Consider the following 23,537-nt stretch of genomic DNA (forward strand, 5'->3'; position numbering starts at 1 on the left):
TAATTAGTTAATTAAGTAGAAATAGTGTTTTTTTTTTCTCGCATATAGAACTGGTGCCGAATAAAGCGGTCGAGACTCTCTATCACCGCGAGACCTTTTTCCTAGTAACTTAATATGGAACTGGTAATTTAATATGAATGTTGGGCCAGAATGAAGGGAACCTAGAATCAACAGAAACACGTTTTTGGATGTGCATATGCTACCATTGTGGCTTGATAGACCCGAGAGTCGGTAGTCGTATAAGACTCTGAAACTCTCTTGGGCGCCCCCCATATGCAGGGATGGGGTTATAGCGGGTGGATAACCGCGATTATTTACTCATAACCGTTTAAGCTCTTATTAGCGTATACCGTTTACCCATTGGGTATTTGCATAAACGGTTATACCCAGACAAGCGGTTAACCATACCCATTTAACAATAACCCACCCATTTTTAACTCGTTTACCTTTTTTTTTACCCGTCTAGATTACCAGCTACAAATGTGAAGTATCTCGACGTAGGTCACCGATCAGTGATATTTCCAGCCCAATTTGTATCGGTATACCCTTTCACCTCCATATGCCCATACTTTCTATACATCAACCCTTTTCCTGGAGCTCATTTTAAGTAACTCAGAATCTGCATTACTGATGCCATATGATCCTCACTATGAGCATGCATAAATTGACTCATCACACTTACTGCGTAATTAATATCTGGCCTTGTAAGCGATAAATAAATCAATCGCCCTACCAATCTCTAATACATTTCCCTATTAACTGGAACTTGATTCTGATAAATTGCTAGATGATGATTCTGCATAATAGGTGTATCCACTGGCTTACACCCTAACATACCAGTTTCAAACAAAAGATCCAATACATGCTTTCTTTGAGATAAGTATATTCCTTCCTGAGACCTAGCCACTTTAATTCTCAAGAAGTATTTAAGTCCTCCAATATCTTTCATCTCAAACGCAAAAGACAAATACCCTTGTAGACGTTCGATTTCCATTATATCATCACCTGTGACAATCATATCATCTACATATATGATAAGCAGAGTTACCTTGATATCCTTACATTTGATGAACAACGTATGGTCTGCATTTCCTTGTCGATACCCATACTTCTTCATCGCCTGGGTGAACCGCCCAAACCACGCTCTAGGTGACTGCCTAAGGACATACATTGACTTCCAAAGTCTACACACTTTCTCATTAGAGTTCGCAGCACCATAACCTGGTGGAATATCCATGTACACTTATTTCTCTAAGTCTCCATGCAAAAATGCATTTTTACATCAAACTATCTCAGAGGCCAGTCAAAATTAGCAGCAAGAGATAATAGAACTCTAATTGTATTCATTTTCACAAAGGGAGCAAACGTCTCATGATAATCAACCCCAAAGGTCTGCGTAAATCCCTTTGCCACTAACCTTGCCATGTACCTATCAATCGTTCCATCTACCTTATGTTTGATAGTGAAACACCCATTTGCATCCCACTGGTTTCTTACCATCGGGCAGTGTAACTACACTCCATGTATTATTCTTTTGTAACACATCCATCTCAATTTGCATTGCTTTTGTCCATTTCAAATATTTTAAGGCTTCTTCCACTTTAGTTAGTATTTTAATGGTTTCCATCTGCTGAACAAGTGCACAATATCTCGATGAGAGTCGATGAGTGAAGACATAATTTGTAATGGAGTACCGCACCTTCCTTTCTGGAGAGTACCTATATGGTGATTTTCCTTGATTTTGTCGAGGAGGTAACACATAAAGTGGTTCAATAACTTTCAAGTGAGTACTTACCTTGGGAATATTCGTTGAAGTATGAAGAGTTTGTTACTGTATTCTAACTCACTTGAACTATTACTCGAATTTGGGGTAGTTATCACCCTTGAAGGCCCACTTAGACCAACACCATAATTTCTATTTGGACCACTTGGACTGGCAGCTGCAGATGGGTAGATAGCAGCAACAACGTCATAATTTAGGCTGCAGATAGCAGTGTCAGCATGCGACCCATCCTTCTTTTCGCTGGGTACAACATGTGTCCCACTTGGGCAAGCATCACACGGTCCTGGCCCATTCTCTCTGCCATGGTCAGCACACTCATCAGGGCAGTCACAGTTAGCTTCATCTGGGCCAATTTGGCTAGTAGTATATAGGCCGATTTGATCTAAAGGCTTGTTTGGGCTATTTACAGAAACAATATGCATAATATCGAACCAACCATAATCTTCACTTGCGGTTGTCTCCTCCTGAAGAGTATGGATAGGAGGAAAAAATAATATCTTCAGAGAAGGTAACATCCATGGTGACGTATGTATGTCGAGTGGATGGATGATAACATCTATAGCCTTTTTGTTGAGGATTAAAGCCAATGAACACACACCGCACCGCACATGGATCAAGCCTGCTTCTTTGATTTTTGTGAAGATGAACATATGCCACACAACCAAAAACCCAGGGTTTGAGATGAAGAGTGAAAGGGAGCAAAACATGATCAACAAGCACGACTAATGGGGTTCTAATAGAGAACACGTGATGGCATTCGGTTCATGATATAAATAGTATAAGTGACTGCATTAGGCAAATATGTTTTGGGAGCACAACTAACAATAAGAAGGGCACAAGTAATCTCAAGGATGTGTCGATTTTTACGTTCGGCAACTCTATTTTGTTATGGGGTCTGAGGACACATAGTTTCATGAAGAATGCCTTTTTCCGTAAAAAACTGAGAAAGATCCTGATTAAGATATTCATCATCGTTGTCTGATCGAAGTACTTTAACAAGGAGTGAATATTGAGTATAGACCATGTGATAAAATGCTTTGAAGATGTCACCCACATCACTTTTATTTTTCATGAGGTACAACCAAGTCATCCTAGTGCAATCATCAACAAATGTTACAAACCAACACACACCATGCTGAGTAGCAACCAGAGATGGCCCCCACACATCAGAATGAATTAACTCAAACATAATTGTTCTTTTATTCAAACTTGGAGAATAAGAAGCTTGATGACTTTTAGCTAATGTGCAAACATCACATTATAAAGAGGACTTTGGAATATTATTAAATAATGATGGAACGAATTTTCGCAAATAACCAAAGGAGGCATGACCTAGATGACGATGCCACAACTGAACAGTCTTCAATTTTCCATTTTCACAACCTTGAACTTGATGAACACGCCCATATGCAACATCATCAACATAATACAATCCTCTCCTCTTAGTACCACGCCCAATGATTTCTTGAGTCTGAATATCTTAAAGTAAACATAAAGACAGAAACATTTGCACAACACAATTTAATTGCTCAGTAACTTGTCCCACAGATAATAAGTGGCTAGAAAGTATGGGAACAAGTAAGTAGTTGTGTAAAGAGAGAGTAGGAGTGAGTGCTATCGAACCCGCTCCTGTAACCTAGGCAACACCTCCATTAGCAATGACAATACCATCCCGTGGTAGTGGTATTGTAGAGCTAAATAAAGTACGATCATAAGTCATATGATTAGTGGCTATGGAGTCAATAATTCCAGCATGTATTAAAATCAACAGATGCCATTAAAACAGTGCTTGTGTCACCTGGATTATCATATTGCTCTTGGGACGACATAAGGTTTAATATGGACAGCTGTTGGCCCAAATTATCTAGGTCCAAATCGATGTCCAAGTTGTCTGCTGATGGGCTCGGCGAGCCCACATGAATGTTGTAACTGTTGATCTCAGCGCATGGCCCAGCACCTATGCATGCGCTCTCTGCACGGTGGCCTATTTCACCTTGGGCTTTAAACCCAGACAGCCCATCCCACTGGCATGGACATTTGCAAGGCTTGCTGGAGATAAGTGAAAATTGTTCAACCATGGAAGCAACTTTGTTTAAATTTTCCATGGCTTTGTTTATTTATTTATTTATTTTTCTGGATTGAGATTACATGTGAAGGTTTCTTGCTTCGAAACATTGGGCTTGAATGTGGTTATTGGTTGCAGATGGCTATTAGGCAGCCAACAATTAAATCCCAAGTCGGCAATGACTGAATCTGAGGGTTTAGAGGAAGAGACAGGCCGAAACCTGCTTTGATACCAAGATAAAACTAATTTTAGGGTTTCAATATTCTTCTCTATATTTATCTTATTGGAGGCAACATATATATATACATACTCAATCCTTGTACTACAAGGAATATTAAAGACATAAAAAGGAGAGTTATACCCAAACTAGGAAACACAATTACATTCCTATTGTATTATTGTTGACTCACGCCAACACCATCTGCCGAGTGTAAAGCATAAACAGATTAAACACCTTAATTGACTTCCTTACCTGACAACGAGCAGGCCATAATGGATGCGATCGAAGGTATTAACGACTATAACCTCAACGACTGCATCATCACCATCAACGAGGCTCAGTTTGGCAGAAACGGTGGTGGTTGTGGTAGAGGAACCTACAACTATGAAGAGTGGTGGAGGCTATAAGAGAAAGAGAGAAGGGAGTAACACATGAAGGAGATAGAAGTGTGAAAAGACTTTACCACTATAAAGGATATTTTCATAACTTACACTTCAAAGAAAAAAAGACAATGATGTTATCTTTCACATGTATTAACTTTTATTTCTTATTGTAATGTTTAAAAAGTGTTGTCTCACCATATAATTAAGTATTAAAAATATACTTAAGGTGTAATTTTTCCAAAGATTTAAGCCCAACATGACTCGCCATTATTATTATTATTGATATTATTAGTGTGGAGTTTTTATCACAAAAACCTCTATGAAATTTTTATTATATTTCTGTGTTGCGTGTACACACATTTTTATATATGTTCCATTATCGTGTTATTTTTGCCTTTGAATTTTTGTTTCTATAACTTTTGTATACACAAATCAAGATGTAAATAAACATGTAAAACCCAACACCCGAAATCTACAATCATGGATTTCCCTTTATTTTTTTATCTTAGAGTATCTCCAACAGTTTTGTTTAAATTTATGCTAGTTTGGTGAGTGATCAATATTTAAAAGTACTTTTTTTAACTTTTCATCTTCAACAAAACTTTCTATTCCAAAAACTTTGAACATTTTATTATTAATCATTTCCAAAGAAAACAATTGAAATTGAAACAGTGGTGAAAAGATGTTCAACCTTTGCATGACAGTATGAGTTCAAACTCCGTAATGATTAATCTAACAAAATCTATTTTTTGACAAAAAAAAAAAACTCACGGGTCCACCCTTGAATTTTTATATTTAACATTTAGGAATTGAACAATGACTCTATAGACTTAAAAATCAACTGTTGCTATTATATGGTGTCCTTTATAAGAGAGGATCGTGGATAGGAAAACCGGATTAGGGTTGCTGTGTGAGAGAAGGAGGGACTAAAGTGGGGTAGAGTTAGCATGACAAATCAAAGAGGATGGGATATGTGGCGTATTTTGTATGGGTATGCACGAGCACGTGGTGTGGTTGCCAGACCCTAATATTTCTCTCTTTGTAGAGTTTCTTGTAGATGCTACCTTATGTGTTTCATTAAACAAAAAAAATACTACTATTACTACATTTTTCATATATATCAACTCTCCAATAGAGATGTGACCGATATGTGTTGATGGACTCTAACTTTATTAGAAATGTGATACAAATGTGATAAATGTAACATATTACTCATCATTACTTTTCCAATTTTGACATTGGGATGCTTAGAAATGTCATGATGTTTATGGACAATAAATAGTGGACACACTTTCACTAAAACAAATATATAAAAGTAACAAAATAATTAACTAGAATAGATGAAACATAGCATTAATAGTGAGAGGCTGCAGACAACTAAACTCCAAACATAAGGATTTTCTCCTCTCCTATTTCTATCTCCTTCCCTCCCCTCTTTACACACTTCAATTTTTGTCTTTTTCTTTTTTTTTATATATACAAAAATTCAAAATAAGATGTTGACATGACTTAAGTGTAATCGTTTAAATAAGAGAAGAGATGAGAGAATCCTACTCCAAAACAAAAACAGTTGACATTGAAACTTACCACAAATATGAGATCCCTATCCTGAGGAATAAATCTAGCTATTCTATTTATAGCTGTATATAGTCACCAGTACTGTAGGGCACTAGTCAATATATATAACATGAGAGTTCTTTCACGTCACACAATACTATCGGTGCATGCTTGATCATCAACGATACTAGTACCGCCTCGGCATGATTCTACCTCAGTATCAATGGTGGTTTTAGAAATTGAATTCTTTGGGGTAGGGTACTTATGACTATGAGGTTTGTAATATTTATTGAAGTGAAGATTACAGAGAACTACAAGTAGGAAGGCGGCAACGTAGATAGAACAGGCAGCCCATTTGAACCACAAAGGAAATGGGACGGTGATGGATATGAAAAAGGCTGTGACTCCAAAGAAGAGGCCAAGATGATGGGAAATCCCGGCGATTGATATTCCGGCGGGACAGTAGCTAAAGTGAACGAACTTGCTTACCAAAATGCAAGTGAAGGCAAGTAAGACTGAGAGTCCAAAGAAGTAAAAGATTACAGGGAGATGGAGCTGGCCGGAGGGAATTTGGAAGGGGAGAAGTGCTAGTCCAATCGCCGCTGTCAAGCAAAACATGACAATTATCTTTGCCCAATCTAAGTTGTTGTTGTGGTAATAGTTAGTAACTATCGTCCCATCTGGAGCTTGTTGCCTTGCGGCTTCTAGGTCATGATCGCAATGGTGATCGCGATCAACGGGACTAATTATCAGAAGTTTGAGCAGTTGGGTTGTCTTTGCAATAAGTGCAAGGAGAAAAGGCTTTAAGTACTGCTCACAAGCAGTATTAACAACACAATTCATTTTATTCTGCACAAAGGTAGGTAGAGATGGAGATATATAGGGATGCAGAGATAGTTGGTAAGTAGAATGGTTTGAGAGATGTTGATTTATATATAATATACGGAGGGAAGAATGAAAAAATATCAAATGCCATTAGAGTCGGGTCGGTCGAATACAAAAAGTATGTAGTTTGAGTCAATGAGAAAGGTTTGGGATGTTGATTTATATATAATATAAGCGAGGGAAGAATGAGAGATATCAATTGCCATTAGAGTCGGGTCGGTCGACTACCAAAAGTTTTTTTCTCCTATGTACTTATATCTATGCCTTTAATCAACGGTGACACTGACCTATGTGCTTAATCAAAAGTCGACTGCAAAAAGGAATAATTGACAGTCCCTCTCTGAATCCTGGGAACGAGCCGTACAAGAGTGCTGTTATGAATTGGGGAAGTTTCTCGAACAATAAAATGAGTTTTCCTTTATCTGAGTGATAGTCTAATCTAACTTTGTTCAAATATATATAATTTTAGGGTAAATTAGTATTTGTTGTGGCCTATTTTCTTGAGTGCGGCAAAGTTGAGAGAGGATTGAGAAATATTAGGTGCGTGTATTTTCTATTGTATGTGCATTTATTTATAGTAAACCATGAGGAAGGAGAAATTTGCTCTCTAAAAGAGTAAACCATCTACCAAGGATTTACACAAAGACACTTGTACTATAATTTATCCCAGCACTATCCCTTGAGTGTGTAAATACTTTGTTGATGAAATCATCGGTATAATGAGCGAATATGAGTCTCAAAACAAACCGAAATAAATGCATAAAAGCTAAAACTGACAAAAACTCGCTATGGTAAAAACCCATTGTAGGATAAAACTTATAGTCTAAGGAGAAACGTGAGAACTTGCATCAAGTTAAAACTAAATGTCTTCGAGATGATAGTAGAAGACACAAGAGTATTACCATTCCAGAATATGTGTCTTGTTAAAACCTAGTCAAGTAGCAAAAATCAAGTGGAAAAATAATTATAATCGTAACGAAAAAGAGTACATTAAGATCAAGTGAGTATACTCTTGGATACTCCCCTTGAGTTTGACAAACTTCCAAATGAGAACTATTGAAATAAGACAATTTCTGGAAGATAGACTTCGACAATGACTTTGTGAAGGTCGGCAGGTTGTCCTGAGGTCATATTTGCTTGACTTCAAAATGCTCTTGCTGCTGATGTTAGAAGAAAATTTTTGGCTTAATATGTTTGGTGTTGTCTTTTTTCTTAATCTGGTTGTCACAAGCAGCATTATCTTCATAGGTCGTTGTAGGACGTCAACGACAAAAGAAAGACTACATGTGCTTTGAATATGCTCAACAACAGCTCTCAGTCAAAAGCATTCATGCGTAGCTCTGTGTAGGGCGAGAATTTTAGCATGGTTCAAAGAAGTCGCAACTAAGGTCTGCTTGGTTGACCTCTAAGACATTGGCGGTGACACATCCCAGGCTCGACTCCGCCGTAGCACGATATTGTCCGTTTTAGGCCTCGACCACGCCATCAAGGTTTTGTTTTTGGGAACTCACACGAGAACTTCCCAGTGGGTCACCATCATGGGATTGCTCTTGAGCGAACTCACTTAACTTTGGAGTTTCGATGGAACCCGAAGTCAATGAGCTCCCAAAAGGCCTCGTGGTAGGTAGAGATGAGAATATACATATAAGGCTTAGAGGATCCACTCCCCTAGGCGATGTGGAATGTTACAATCCACCCCCTTAGGGGCCCGACGTCCTAGTCGGCACACATCCGGCCAGGGATTGGCTCTGATAGGCGGTGTCTCCAACAGTAAAGACATAACCCGTTTGAGAACGTGCCTTGTGTGGGTCATATAAGTAACCTGCATTAGCATAACCAAAAAGTCGAGAATAAACTCGAGAACCTAGGGGGCGGTGACACTCGATGATGTTTAGGGATGCAATAAACTCAAATTTGAAGTACCCTTAAGGTAACGAAGGATGTCTTTAACACCATTCCAATGTTTGGGTGTAAGCGTGTTGCTATATCTTGCTAAAAGATAAACATAACTGCGTGCAGAATTGAATACCCCCAAACATATTCCTAAAGTTTGGTGCGCATGACCAAGGAGTATTAACTACACAATTCATTTTCTTTTTATTCCGCACAAAGGTAGATAGAGATGGAGATATATAAGGAGGCAGTGGGCAGTGATAGTGATAAGGAGAGTGGTTTGACAGAGGTTGACATATATATATTATAAGGACTCTGTCTATCAGACTTAGTGCGGCTTGGGAGGTCCAACTCCATACATTTTTTTTCACGGGAGGGAACTTCCCGGAAATTCAATATGAAAGTTGGAAGTAGAAGGAAGGAAATTTATAGTTAATCCCATTAATCTATTATAGCTAGCAACATTTGTTTACGCGTTCGTGGATGTGATTGTGAGCCATTGATATAGGATTGAATAAATATTAAGCGAAACAATAAGAGATAATGTATAAAAGATGAATAAGGTCATGTTTGGTAAATATCTCTTAGTATTACGGTTTAGTGATACTTTTCTTAACTTGTAAGTGAGAGGTCTTATGTTCGATTTTTGCCAAAGGCGAAGTTTAATCACATTATTATGACAAACTTATTGTATGGATTAATAAAAATTTCTCTATTCCTATAATGCCCCTTTAATTTTTCTTAATGACTTCATCTACCCCTAATTTTTTTACATGCTATTATATATACAAAAAACCCTAGCCTAGTCCGTGAATTTTTGCACAGCCTCACATCCATATCTCTTTGAACTCTTTGGAGCTACGAACTCAAGTTTTGGATTTTATGGCTTTCTTACTAAAGAATTCATTTTTCTTGTTAGTGTGCTATTTTTTTCCCTTTAGTGGTGATATTTATTTAAATTGCAGATCAATAAAAAATATAAAAATCTGCGTAGAAAAGGAATTAGTCTTGACATGGAAGAGAAGCTAGATCAGATGTTTATGAATACCATCGTTACTGGTTATTATGCTTGGGCTGTTGGGCATCCTCATCTGGTGTACTTTCATATGAAGATAATTATAAATCTGAAATGAATGACAACATTCAAGTCGAAAGTAGTGATTCTGACGGTGCTATCCCACTCAAATACACTCAAATTAACAAAAAATGTTTGGAAAGAAAGAAAAAAAGAACTCAACAATTTGATACAGAAGTTAAAAAAGAAAACAAGCAAAAAGAGTTGCTACAAAGAAGGGGCAAGTGGGAGGTGCTGCAAGCTAAGTTTCCACAACAGATTGACCGAATGGTTGATGTAATGGAGACTAGTAATACGTCAATTTCAAACATGAGGGTGAAAGTTCACAAGTGTACGATCACATTAGCATTCCTCAAAATTAAAAAACCGGTGACAATGACCTAAACATGTACCTAATTAAGAGGTTTGAGTACAAAAGCAAATTTAGAGTCCCTCTTTTATATTATGGGGCCCTTTCTAGATCAAGAAAAGAGTTTTCCAATCTAGTATCATCATATGTAGTTGAATAATTGAAAAATATAATTTCAACCACTAACATGAATTTATGATGACACTTGGGGTGCGTTTGTTGCACCGGACTGTCTCGGACTGGACTAGCTGCATGGACTAAGCTAGACTAGCTTAGACTAGACTAAGCTGGACTAGCTTAGTGAAGCGTTTGGTGCAATGTCGGACTAGGAAGCAGGATAATGAAAACAATATTGTTCACCAATTTGGTGTTTGCTCAGACTAGGACTACATTATTGTTCTATTTTAATTGCTTTTTTTTTATTAAAGATATTATTAAAATTAATAATATTGAATGAGAGTGAGACTCAATAAAAATACAAAAACCAAATTTTCTTGCAAGCGAAAGAAACATACATGATTCAAGAGTAGCATTGTTCCAAACATCAATATAACAAAGTGTTCTCCCAACAATCGACAAGGTTCAAGATGTTTTTCTTAATAATTCACCTTTGCTTTAAAGTTGTGGATTAAAGTTAAAGGTGTTGGTTTATACTTGTATTTGAGTAGAACGAAAATTGATGTATGACAAGTTCAGTTCTTAACTCAACACAACAACAACAACAAAGCCTTTTCCCACTAAGTGGGGTCGGCTAAAAAAGGTCGTACCCAGTGCACAAGGCTCCCGCTTTTCCAAACATCAGTTCTTAACTCAATTGTGAAATAATTACTTGGAATTGTTCTTGTATGTATAAGCCAATTTCAATCCATACCATGACAATTGCATTCAATCCCAAGACCACAATGATGTGAGGCACAATGACAAATGGATAGCTGCACATTGATCATTGCTACATTTGGATTCCTAGCAAGTAAATTGGCTTGCTCCAACTAGTTTGAAGAAAACTAGTAACAATGTGCAAAAGGAAGAGATCATGAACAATTTATGCATTCCTAAGAGTAATAACAATAATCATGCGTATGGAATTTTTGTTTTTTCTAATTAAGCGCATATATACATATATATACTAGTAATTATACATATATACTTCATTATGTATCTTTGTAAAAAGCTCTTCTGCCTCCTTCATGTCACCTCTCACGCAGTGCCCTCTGATTAGTGCATGGGTCCTGACCTTTTTTTTTTTTTTTTTTTTGAATCACAGAAAGAAGGCAAAACTCAGAACACCCTCGACCTCCCTCTCTCTGCTTCGTTGCACTCAAGCACCGAGGCACACCACCACCACGAACCTGCAAACAAATGGGATCTGGGTCAAATGCAAGTTGTGGACCAAAATGGGATCTGCTTTAAATCATACTATACCAAACATCTGAAATCTTAATTCATATTCTGGTTTTCCAATCTGAACAAGAGTCTAAAATTTCTATTCCAATGGTGTTTTAAGTCTAGTTTTCCAATCTGAACAAGAGCCTCCAAGTGACCTGACTTCATCACTTGGCAACAGAAACAGATAGTGCAGTACTAAGATCCTCCTATCTTCCATAACATCAATAGTACAATTCCATAGCAGGGGCTCAGGCACCATTGACTTCTCTAGCATACGAAGAAGAAACTTGTTAGTTCTAAAAATCTCCTTTAATACACAGGCCCTAAATAATTATTTTGTATGAAATTTGATTTGGAGTATCATCCATTTTTGGCATACTTTCATGGACGTAGCAAGCCTCCTTTAATTTTCCTTCTTTGCAAAGACCACTTATAAGTGTATTAAAAGTAATAACATTAGGATCATTTCACAAAGTAATAACATTAGGAAGAACACTTGATAGGAAATAGACGAGCATGCTGAGACACACAATTCTGTCTTTCATACTACTTTTCTAATCAAAATTTGCAGCTCAGTACACCAGACTAATGCCATTGCAAAGTACATAAACAATTTCAACGGCGCTAATCACCTACCACCCGCTCGTACCACTTAGCCACTACTGACTCAAGAAAACTAAAATTACACACAAAACTGACAAAAAATTACACACAAAATTGACAATCTTGGTGGTAGAACACAATCGAAAAATCGAGATACAAAGCTAAATTTAAGCAATTCTTGGAGAAATTGGCGAACACAGTTCACTTTCGATTTCCCAACATTGGATTTATCAACTACCAAAAATCTGACAACCAAAATGCATAAAACACTGAAAAAACAGTAATCAAACATGAAAACAACTATTCAAAACATACCCATTTCACCAAAACAAAAATTAAACATACCCATGAAGTTATCTTCGAGGTCACCCAGTTCGACTTTAGATCCATCGATGACCGCTGTCCTTGCTTGCCCTAGATTCTGCAATTTCAAATGGGTGTAAACAAACAGAGGATTAGAACCTTAGCGAAAAAGGTTGAACGATTTCTCAGAATCCAAACATATTAATCCCATAAATAAAATAAAAAACAGGAAAATTGGAGAATCAGACCTCCATCTTCTTCTCACCCAGTAGCCCATAACAAAACCTTTTCCCCTTTGCCCTCTTTCTGCGGCTCTTCTTCTTCTCCTTCTTCTCTTTCTCTCTCTTTGTCTGTATGCAAGCTGTGGGGAAGAAGAAGTAGATAAGAGTATGGAAGAAGAAGTAGATGGGAGGGGCAAAGCGGAAGGGACCAAGCACCAAGCGGAAAGAGCGAAACAAAGATGGTATTAGCGAGTCCCATGGTTGGGGGAGGGTCTCGCCAAGAACTCCTAGTGAGGCCGATATCTCATTTAACTTAGTCTCACCACGGACCAAACATGGGACTACACTAGGAAACTAGGAAGTAGTTCAGTCCAGTCCAGTTCCACTTAATGAGGCCAAACAAACACACATTTGGTGTACTATGTTGGATTTCTGACATATTTAAAAATCTTTTCTTTTTAACTATGCTATTATAAATTTAAATCGTGTCAATCAATCATATATGACACGTAGAGGCCACATGTAAAATCGGTGGTTAAACTCGGGTTAAAGAGGGAAAATAACCTAATGGGCCGGGTCTTGTTATATTGCGCCCGAATGGGGGAGATTGAGAGAATAGAAGGTTTCTCCATAGTCCATAGCAATAGCAACGCCAACAAAAGCACACATGCCACCGCACAAGGTGTGCAAAAGGTGCCATCGCACAGGGTGTGCAAAAGGTAAAGGTACCACCGCACATGGCTTAATATATATTAAAATGTGCAATAATACTAATTATAATTTCAACGCTAGTGGTGCAGGACTTTTACCTTTTGGTGGATTGCAGGTTCGAATCTTTGTGGTAACCTCTAAATGTATGAAACACTCCTTGCCCATTCAAACAAACTTATTTTTGATGCGCTAACTTGCAATATTTTAATTTTATAGATAATAATATTAAAAATTAAAAATAATAAAGAAAATACTTCACTGAAAAAGTTGAATTGCAAAAAGTTACATTGGTCCCATTAAAACTGTTTCTTAAAAAAAGTGTGCATATTAATGAATAATGCGTATCGATAAATGGTAGACGACGCAAATGGAAGATGCATATATATCGAAAGAGGGCATGGTGTAGGTTAGCAGTGGTTAATGATGTCACTGTTGGATTTATCTAATATAAATCAACTTTTAAGTGGTCTACTATATGTAATAGGAATGTAATATTGGAGAATAATGTTAATTGTGATTTGATCTCTTAAGGATATCAATCCTATATAAGGTGTCTTATATTGGAAATAGGATTGATGGAATCCTTAATTGAATATGATTATGATACTTGACTTGGAGGCTAATAAAGTAAGTTTAGGTTTTCTTTATGGATGGAAACTCTAGCTTTTAGCCTATATAAAACACCGGTCCCTATAAGCCCTAGAACACACAACATAATGCTTCCCATAGAGTGGTTGTATTCGGCTAGGAACTTATAGAAGATCTTGGTGTTGCCGTGCCCACTTCCTTTCGTGTTCGACTTCCATGGCTGCCGTTGGAATCAAGTTAGTCACTCATTCGTTTGTGTTTTAATTGTATAACCTAATAAGGTTAGCAGTTGGTATCAGAGCCATTGGTTATATAATTAAAACCTATTAAGATTGAAGTTTGATTAAAGTTGTCGAGAAAATTGATGAACTGAGATTTAAATTTTTAAGCAACGTGTTGAGAGTACATACAATTGTCTTGAAATTTTGTGCAATTTGTCAACTCACATCCCTTCAATTGCCGTGAGTAAAGCATACACTGCAGTGATAATTCTTGAGCAATTGTATAATTAATATATTGTCGTTATGACCTACTTCCTGGGACCGCATGCCTCTCTTGCAACCAATTGAATTTGGCTCTGATCATTCATGATAGTTTCAACTAAAACCATTATATATGAGGTTTTGGCATATTAATAATTAAGAATTATACCTTGCTATTGATTTGTGATATGATTTAGACTTGTATATATGCTCCAAATCAGTTATAGTCCTATAATATTCTACGAAATTGGGATCTTTTTGCATGCGACAACTCTAAGAAATTATGCTCATGCGTATTGCTTTTGCACTAAAAGAGGTTTGCAGCCCATTGCAAGTATGCAATGAATTTATTGTAATAGTTGGTTTTTATGTATATGGGGCATAAAGTTTATAAAATTTGAGTCTGCATCGTGTACCTGTGATTACATGGTGGTTTGATTGCCATATCATTTTTAATTATTCTACATGAATATTCATGTCAATTGCTTCAAGTCTCTAACCATGGAATATTTCAGAGTTTTTATTTCAATTTTAATGCTAATATTTTGGTTGACGATGTACTACTATTGTATAAGTTGAAGCCATGAAGGTTAGGGTTCCTTTTTACACATTCAGCGGCTGTAGCCTGCCACCTCAAGGGCTTCAAGGTGGGCTCTATTATTTTACCTCATGATAGACCTCCTATGTTAGGTGCGTCCAAGGTGGACAGCACAACGACCACACACGGGTCAATGCCTAAGATCACAAGTTCACGTGATTGAACTCGGCAAAAGTATAGGTTACGTACAATTATAATCTCAAGTTTTTCTTATAAGCATGTGTAGGTATTAACACTTGTTCTAACCTTGCATTGGAGAATTTCTTGAGATTCCTCAGTCGACTAAGCCCAATGAAGAGGTTCGTATTACATCGGTATATGAAATTCTGGTATGATCTTTCCTTTTGGTCTTCATGATAAATTATATAAGGAATGGTTATGTTGGATTCATGAAGTGTTATATTGTTCCCACAAAATCCAACTATGTCGTGATGTCTTACCGATTGTAGAAGACGGAATTAGTCATATTCTATAATTGATCAATTCTATTGGGATATGTTGTGTCTATGATTGTGATAACATATATTAAAGTTGCGTTTCAAGGATGCATATGCTAAGTTACTCACAGATCAACTTTATACATGCTTGTCAGTGAATTTAATGTATTTCTTATACATGAAAGTAAGTCATCCATATTTTGGCAAACATTTGTTAAGCAAATGGCGTGTATAGTGTTACTTGTATGGCTATTTTGGTTCAAGCATGTATGAGATGATGCAGTTTTGAACATTGCCGTGAGCTTAGAATGTGGTGAATTATAGCTTTTTGGTTAATCATTTGATTATACATATGTTTAATAAAAGGTGGTGAACATATGAAGGCATGAGGTATGTTATCCATTCAAAGTATGTGACTTAATTGATAAGCATGAATTGTCAAACATGTATTATTGTTTGTGGTTATACTTTGATTAGCAAATTTTTATGTGTCATAATGGGAGAAGAAAAGAAACTTATACAAGGCTAATGTATGGCATGTATTGGAGATGTTTCTTTTGGAAGAAAAGAATTTTTGTAGTTCCTTTATTTAATTTGGTATTTACAAGGCTAATGCATGATTTTAATGCTATGTTTAGTAGTTTTGTACTACGGAAAGAAATATATAAAAGGAAAGGAACCCATTTGATATATATTTGAGCGATTTAGCTTTTAAATTAAAGGAATGTATTGTTCTTTCCCATTACATAAATAATTTCTGTTTTAAGTAAATGACTCCATAATGATAAGTATTGACATTCATGTGGTGGAATAAAACTTGTTCTATATGTGATTAATCTCTTTCAAGTATGTGATAGGAGCATATTTATGCGACTTAATTGGCTTGTTCTTGTGCGTTTACGTTGTGTTTCTTTAGTTATTTTAGTGTTTAAAGCCATTTTCATTTGTTTGTAGGTCTTAATAACAACCTTGGCAAGAAAAGTGCATTTTGGTGCATGTTGGATCAATATTGGGCTCAAATGGATTGCATGCATGAGGATGGACGTTTTGGGCATATGTGTGTGCAAGTGTGTGTGTGTAATTGCAAGGATAAACAATGACAAATCATACACATGCAAAGAAGCCCACATGCAAAGTGAAAGACTCTAAGTACAAAGTATGCAAGAAGATGCATTTTGGAGGCCTTTGGAGCATGTTTCGGGCTTGGAATGGATAGCAAATGCATGGGCCAAAGTGGATGGACAAATTTGAGAACTAAAGAGGCCAAGAATGTGAAGAATTAGTGTCCAAAAGATAAAGAATTCAGCCCAAAAATTTGTCACTCCAAGTTGCACACTCCTTGCCATGCAAAACACATAGAATTCCCTTTGGATTCCCATGCCATGCTTGATCACTCTTGTCCCCTACATAATTTCTGATTTCATGCTTTAATTCATTTAATTATTTCACTCAATTGCTTGATACCTCTTGTTCCCTTCACCCATTAGATTTTAGACAACCTTTACATCCATTACATGCACCAATTAATGCTCCATCATTCACATTTGGAATCCAAGGGCATGTGTCACACATGTTGTTGCACCTTTGACCCATTTGTTGACACATTTCACCTCCATTTCCATCTCTATGCAATGTACACAATCATTCATGCTCCCTAGCTTCAACACCACTCCATTTTACCCTTCACACTTTGCATCATCACTTCATTTTCACCCTTGGACCATTGCACACCACACACACCAACTTGCCATGCATTTCATCCCTAGCCTAACCTGCTTTTCTAAGGTTTTTGGGGCCTATAAATACATGTTTACACCCCTTGGCCAAAGAACAATCCCCCATATTTATCATTTTATCACAGAAATTCGTCCATACACACCCTAGGAAGCAAAACACCCCAAAAACACCATTCTAGTGCCTAGAAAACATAACAGCCACTCCACCTTCTTCCACCCTCTTTGCCTAGTTCTCCACCACCTTCCAACCATCAAACACTCTTCCACACTCACCCTAAACCTCTCCATATCATTCCCCATCCATTCTACACCATAAATCCACCCAAAAATCTGTCCACAAGCTTTATGCCGCAACAAGGAGGAAGGGAGATCCATTGATGCACTTGCTTTCCAAGTTGGAGCATTTTAGGTGTTTTCTTTCCTTTGATTTTAATGTCTAATTTTATGTATCTTTGTATTGCAAGAATGAGGAACTAAACCCCCTTAGTTGGGGGGTGATTCGAAACCATGTACATGCTTGCAATATGATTTGATTACATTCAGTTGTTATTTCATAAGTTGCGGATTCAATTCGTTCATCTACTTGATTGATAACTTATTTGTGTATGTTGATTGAGAGTGCACGCTTAGTTTTCATGCAGGAATATGATGCTAGATTATGAGGGAGTTTCACCTAATAGTTACAATCTTATAATCACAAGTAGTGAAGGTCGCTTGAAAATGATCGCGTTGAATGAATTCTTGGCACTAGTTTCATGCTCATCATAGTAACGAATGTCTCGTCAACACTTATAGTTCTCATTGTGCTTCATGATTCTTGATTGTATCTTTATTGTGCTCATCACGTAAGGAACCTTTGAGGAATGCTTTGAATTGTTGTATGCGCTTTTCCATCCAATTCATTAACTTAAGGAGAACTTGAAGGTTAATTTAAGCGTATCTAATTAACTTGGGGTGTTGAGTTTCATAATTTATTGAAAGAACAACTGAAAATCATTTTGTTTGCAAGTGTGTCATGTGTGGAGAAGAACCTCCTAACTAGCCTTTTATCCATCCTTTTCATCCAAAAACGTTTTACAATCTGTTTTGTTTTAAAGTTTCTGTTTTGTTTTCAATTTTCGTCCAAAACAAATCCCCCTTTATTTTGAAGTCTTAGATTAGTTAGAAAGTGTTTTGATTTGTGTTTCTAAGTGTTTTGATTCAAGTTTTCATCCAACTTCGTCCAAGTTCTTGTTAGGTTCTCAAAACTGCCCAGAAAGTGGTTTTTAGGCAGTTTTGAGTCATTAGGTTGCTGTTTTGAGTTTTATGTTTGTTTAAGTATTTTAAAGTATAGTTTTGCATTCTTTGAGTCTAGTTTAGTGTTTTAAATTTTGTTTTTATGTTTTTAAGTCAGTTTTCAAGTGTTTAGCAATCCCTCCTAATCCCCGGCCTAGAACGATCCCTACTTACATACTTTACTACATTTGATAAAAAGAGGGTTTAATTTTGTGTGTTAACTTATTTTTCACATCAGTATGCTGTCAGGTTTCTTGAGATTAATTTAATGTCAAAGGGAGTCCTGAAGGAATTAGTGCCATTTGTTGGCAAGACTTGACGCTTGAATCAGGTTATCATAATTTTGTCACTTACAGTTAATTAATCCATGTGACTTTTTGTATTGTTTCAGGACGGAGTTGATAAATGTCTTTTCAACTAAAGCAAGCCGCAACGGCTTAGTTGATGATGAGACTGTGTTTTTGAGTTACCTTTGCATCTTAATTAGAATAAAAGGGATAATCTTCTTACCTACAGGTGTGGATTATTTCTTTTAGTTTAATTAAGATGGCATAATATGGGTTTTATTTTACAAAAGTTGTGAAAATCTTCATCTTGCCTACAGGTGTTGAAGTTTTTCATGAAGGTACCTTTGTGACATAAAATCTAGTACTAGAAACTAGTTAATTTTCTTGCCTACAGGTGTAAATTAATTTAGTTTCATGAAGTCTATTGGGGATAAAGTTCCATGCCATCAGTTAAAATATTTCCACTATGAGCCCATAATAGGTTGTGGTTTTAAGGCATGGAAATCGGTTGCATCATGATGTATTTTGTATCTCTTTATGAGACTTGTTGATGCAAAGTATTGGACCCATGAAGGTTAATCAAGGATTGCTAAGGTACGCATTGTTTAAGTCTTATGCTTGTAAATCTTTTCAATTTGAATTATGATGTCGGTTTAGAGGATGAAATTTGACTACTAAAGTTTCTTTTGGACATCGAAATTGAAATGATATGAAATTGAATTTGTTATGGATATATAAATTCATGATAGATGCACATAATTGTTTCTGGCAGATTACGTGTCTTGATTTAAATCCGGTGAATGACACGTCTAATGGTCACCAAAGACCTGAATTTTGGATATGTTCAACATATAGATGTCTAATATGTGTCTGCAAATTTTCGTAATTTTCTGCCATGTATTTTAATTATGGTGAATTTACTAGTAATCCATGCTCATATAGGCAGTTTTACTGGCAGATTGTGTTGGTCTTTTTGAGACATGACTTTAGACTACTATTTTGACCCAAAACGGCTCTATATTTTTATTTTATGAAGATTAGTATGTCTATTTTGATCAGTATAACTTTGGTAGCAATCAAGCTTGTAAATTAATTATAATAAATTCTAAAGTAAGTGTAACTCATTTCTGAAATTCTGTTTGACAACTTTATGTTGGTAGTGATGTCTATTTTATTATGTCTAATATATAAAGAAATTTTCTTTAGGTACATCTTTGAAAGAATATATTAACGAGTGTTTGCCCAAGTGGAAGAATTAGTGAACGAAAATTGGGCTTCACACTCATTAACTTATTTGCAAGTATAAACTCTGAAAACTTAGTGGGAGTTATTCTAAAATTTTGAGCACTAAGTGGACTTGCATGAATCTATTAAAGCATTATTCTATCTTCCATGAATTTGTGTTACTTGAATGTCTATAATATGTTTAAGTTGCACGAATGGATACTTGGTATATGCGTACATTTTCTATTATTTGCAATCATTTGGATTTCTCGGTTGATCATTTGTTTTGGGGCTCATAAGGACTTAGCATGAATGTGGACTTATTATTACATATAAGATGGTTGTTGGATGCAAGTTTTGTGTAACAGTGGTGAATGCTTTCATGTTTAGTTGTACCTTTCATTAAGGTAATATGCATTCATTGACTAAGTAAGGCTATTCCCAAAGGCATATTTTCAAAAGTATGATTTAAGTATTGATTTGCAAATTAAGTAACGATGTTGCAGATCAGTGGGAGTTTGAGTTTCGTGTTAGTAATGCCTTACATTTGCATATGACCTATAAAGTATGTATAGAATCCATGTATTCATATTAATCTCCAGTTGGATTCATTAAGTCACATTTTTCGTGTGCTAGTCAATTGTCTGATGAAATATATATCAGATATCAAGTTGTTATCAAATTGCATATTAAATGGCATGGCATGGTTTGTGCACTGCTTCAGTTGTGAGGATTTCCATCTTGCCCGCAGGAGTTGGAAATCACTATGAAAGTAGCTGGTATGGTGCACTGATCAGTGTTAAAAACATATTAATTCATCTTGCTCACAAGTATTGAATTAATTTGTTTTATGAAGTTTTTGGGATATTTTACTTGGACATGTGCCTATTTGGTATTTTCAGTGGTGTCCGTTGGTTACAAACATTGTTTGTATTGTTATCGGTCTAATGAAACTGATGCATGATTGTTTTGGAGATGTATTCACACCTGCAGGTTATGGTGGTTTCATTAGATGAAGGATATCTGCATTGGCAGATTTAAGGCTTCAAAGAAGCATAAAGTGTAACTTGTGAGTTACAATAAGGTGGACCTAAGATGATATAAAGTAAGACATTTTGGTTAATTTAAAGTTTAATTTTAAAGTTTCATCTCTTGATCATAATTTGTGTTTCATGTGAATGAGGATCTTAGCATGTGTGATTATGAAGGTTCTGGGTTGTGTCAACCCTACAACCTTGTTAGTTCCATGTTAAGGAATGCATTTGACAGAAGCTGCATTAAGGACGAGATGTAATCACTGTTACATGGCCACTAAAGTGACATTAGTCTCCAATCTCAAGTATAAACGTGAATATTACATTTTGTAGACCAAGTGGGAGAATGTTGGATTTATCTAATATAAATCAACCTTTAAGTGGTCTACTATATGTAATAGGAATGTAATATTGGAGAATAATGTTAATTGTGATTTGATCTCTTAAAGATATCAATCATATATAAGGTGTCTTATATTGGAAATAGGATTGATGGAATCCTTAATTGAATATGATTATGATACTTGACTTTGAGGCTAATAAAGTAAGTTTAGGTTTCCTTTATGGATGGAAACCCTAGCTTTTAGCCTATATAAAACACCGGTCCCTATAAGCCCTAGAACACACAACATAATGCTTCCCATAGAGTAGTTGTATTCGGCTAGGAACTTATAGAAGATCTTGGTGTTGCCGTGCCCACTTCCTTTCATGTTCGACTTCCATGGCTGCCGTTGGAATCAGGTTAGTCACTCCTTCGTTTGTGTTTTAATTGTATAACCTAATAAGGCTAACAGTCACTAGTTATGTCTCTCCTTTTTTTGGGTCATTCACCATTGATGTCTCTAAGAATCATCTTTTTATAAGAAATGGCATAAATAAAGCCATGAAAAGGCTACTCCGCCCAAGACAAGGAGATATCATCCTCAAATAGATCGCAGATTACAATACAATGTTCATCTAATCAAATACAATCACCTCTTGTTGACCATAAAAGTTACAAAGCGTACTTGGTGTGCATGCGGAGTAACTACATCCTTCTTGTGAGTGCAGATGTGCCAACTAGTGACCAAGCTCGGTCGAGCGAGTAGAATAGATGTGATGATGGTGCCGAATGCACTGACTTTTGCAGCCTGAGCGACTACGACTGTTGAAGGAACACCTCTCGGCCTAAGATTTAGGAAGATTACAAAAACTTAAAAGTAGGAAGGTGACGATGTAGATGGAAAAAGGCAGCACATCTGAACCAGAAAGGAAATGAGATAGTGATGGATACGAAGAAGGCGATGACTCCAAAGAAAAGACAAATTATGAAAAAACGAGGAGATCCATATTTTGACAGGACGATAACTGAAGTGAACAAACTTGCTTACCAAGATACAAGCAAAGGCAATCAGGAGTGCAAATCCAAGAAAATAAAAGGTTTTAGGGAGCGTGGAGTCATGAAGTTGGACGGGAATGAGTGGTAGTTCAATTGCAGTCGTGAAGCAAAACACCAGCATTATTTTTGCCCAATCTAAGTAGTTATTGTTGTCGCGCTTACAATAGTGATATTTCTATTTTTTTATATTTTATTTGTGGAGATGGATTAGACGAAATTAGCTCTTCGTCATCAGTCGTGTGCAAGGCACCAACTTGTCCCAAAAGAGAAAGGACCATTGCACCCAAAATACCCCCGCCCGTCCCCCTCAACTAGATTATATTAATATTATGAAGAGAAAAGGAAAATTTACATAAGTGGGGTGACTAAGCCAATACCCGTTGGAAATAATTGACAAAAAGGATAAGTTCTAGTTTAAAAATTCTTCAGCTTCAGTCACCTGAGATTGTTTTTCTATAATTTTGCTACTCATATTTCATTGCCTATATCAACCTTCTCATCAACAATTTGCTCCTCATGACCTCAAACAAAAGAATGGAAGTCTGACACAGTCTCTTCTATAAGACGCCCCAGCAAAATCACGTACCAAGTCCCACCACGTAAAATTACTATTCATTGCACCAAAATTAGCAAAAGCATCTGCCAAACAATTTTGTTCCATAGAGATTTAACGATGAATGAACAGTCAGTGATATTTCTCTTTATTTATAAGTAAAAGGTCTAACTTTCAGCTCTTATTATTGATGAGTTTGATACTAAATTAGGGGGGAGCGACTTCATGTCTCCCTAGAATAATTCATTAATAATGTTTCTGAAATACAATTTAAAAGTTAAGCATAAAGTTTCTATGTACTTTAAAATCCCAAGTTCAAACATATAATTTTTTCTGCACGGGGAAGTACGGAGGAGAGACTCGGTGGACTTAGATACGATGAATTGATGTGGAAAAAATGACCTATATAATGAACCAATTTGGGACGTTCGTTGTGGAATATAAACTTAGAATAATGCTATTTATATCACATATTATTAACAGTCGTGTCTTAATCAATAAATGTGGTCTA

At 36.3% G+C, this 23,537-nt stretch overlaps 1 protein-coding gene across 1 annotated transcript; it reads right to left on the minus strand.

The window, feature by feature from the left end:
• Window positions 1-11,239: 11,239 nt before the first annotated feature.
• On the minus strand, window positions 11,240-13,355 carry LOC126588987 (uncharacterized). The gene is made up of 5 exons (XM_050254153.1): window positions 13,288-13,355; window positions 12,751-13,069; window positions 12,545-12,620; window positions 11,752-11,863; window positions 11,240-11,559 (listed from the first exon to the last, which is right to left on the minus strand). The coding sequence occupies exons 1-5, from the start codon at window positions 13,353-13,355 to the stop codon at window positions 11,529-11,531; spliced, it is 606 nt and encodes a 201-aa protein (XP_050110110.1). The 3' UTR covers window positions 11,240-11,528.
• Window positions 13,356-23,537: the final 10,182 nt, after the last annotated feature.

Source organism: Malus sylvestris, chromosome 11 (assembly GCF_916048215.2).
Source record: "Malus sylvestris chromosome 11, drMalSylv7.2, whole genome shotgun sequence".
Classification (NCBI taxonomy): domain Eukaryota; kingdom Viridiplantae; phylum Streptophyta; class Magnoliopsida; order Rosales; family Rosaceae; genus Malus; species Malus sylvestris.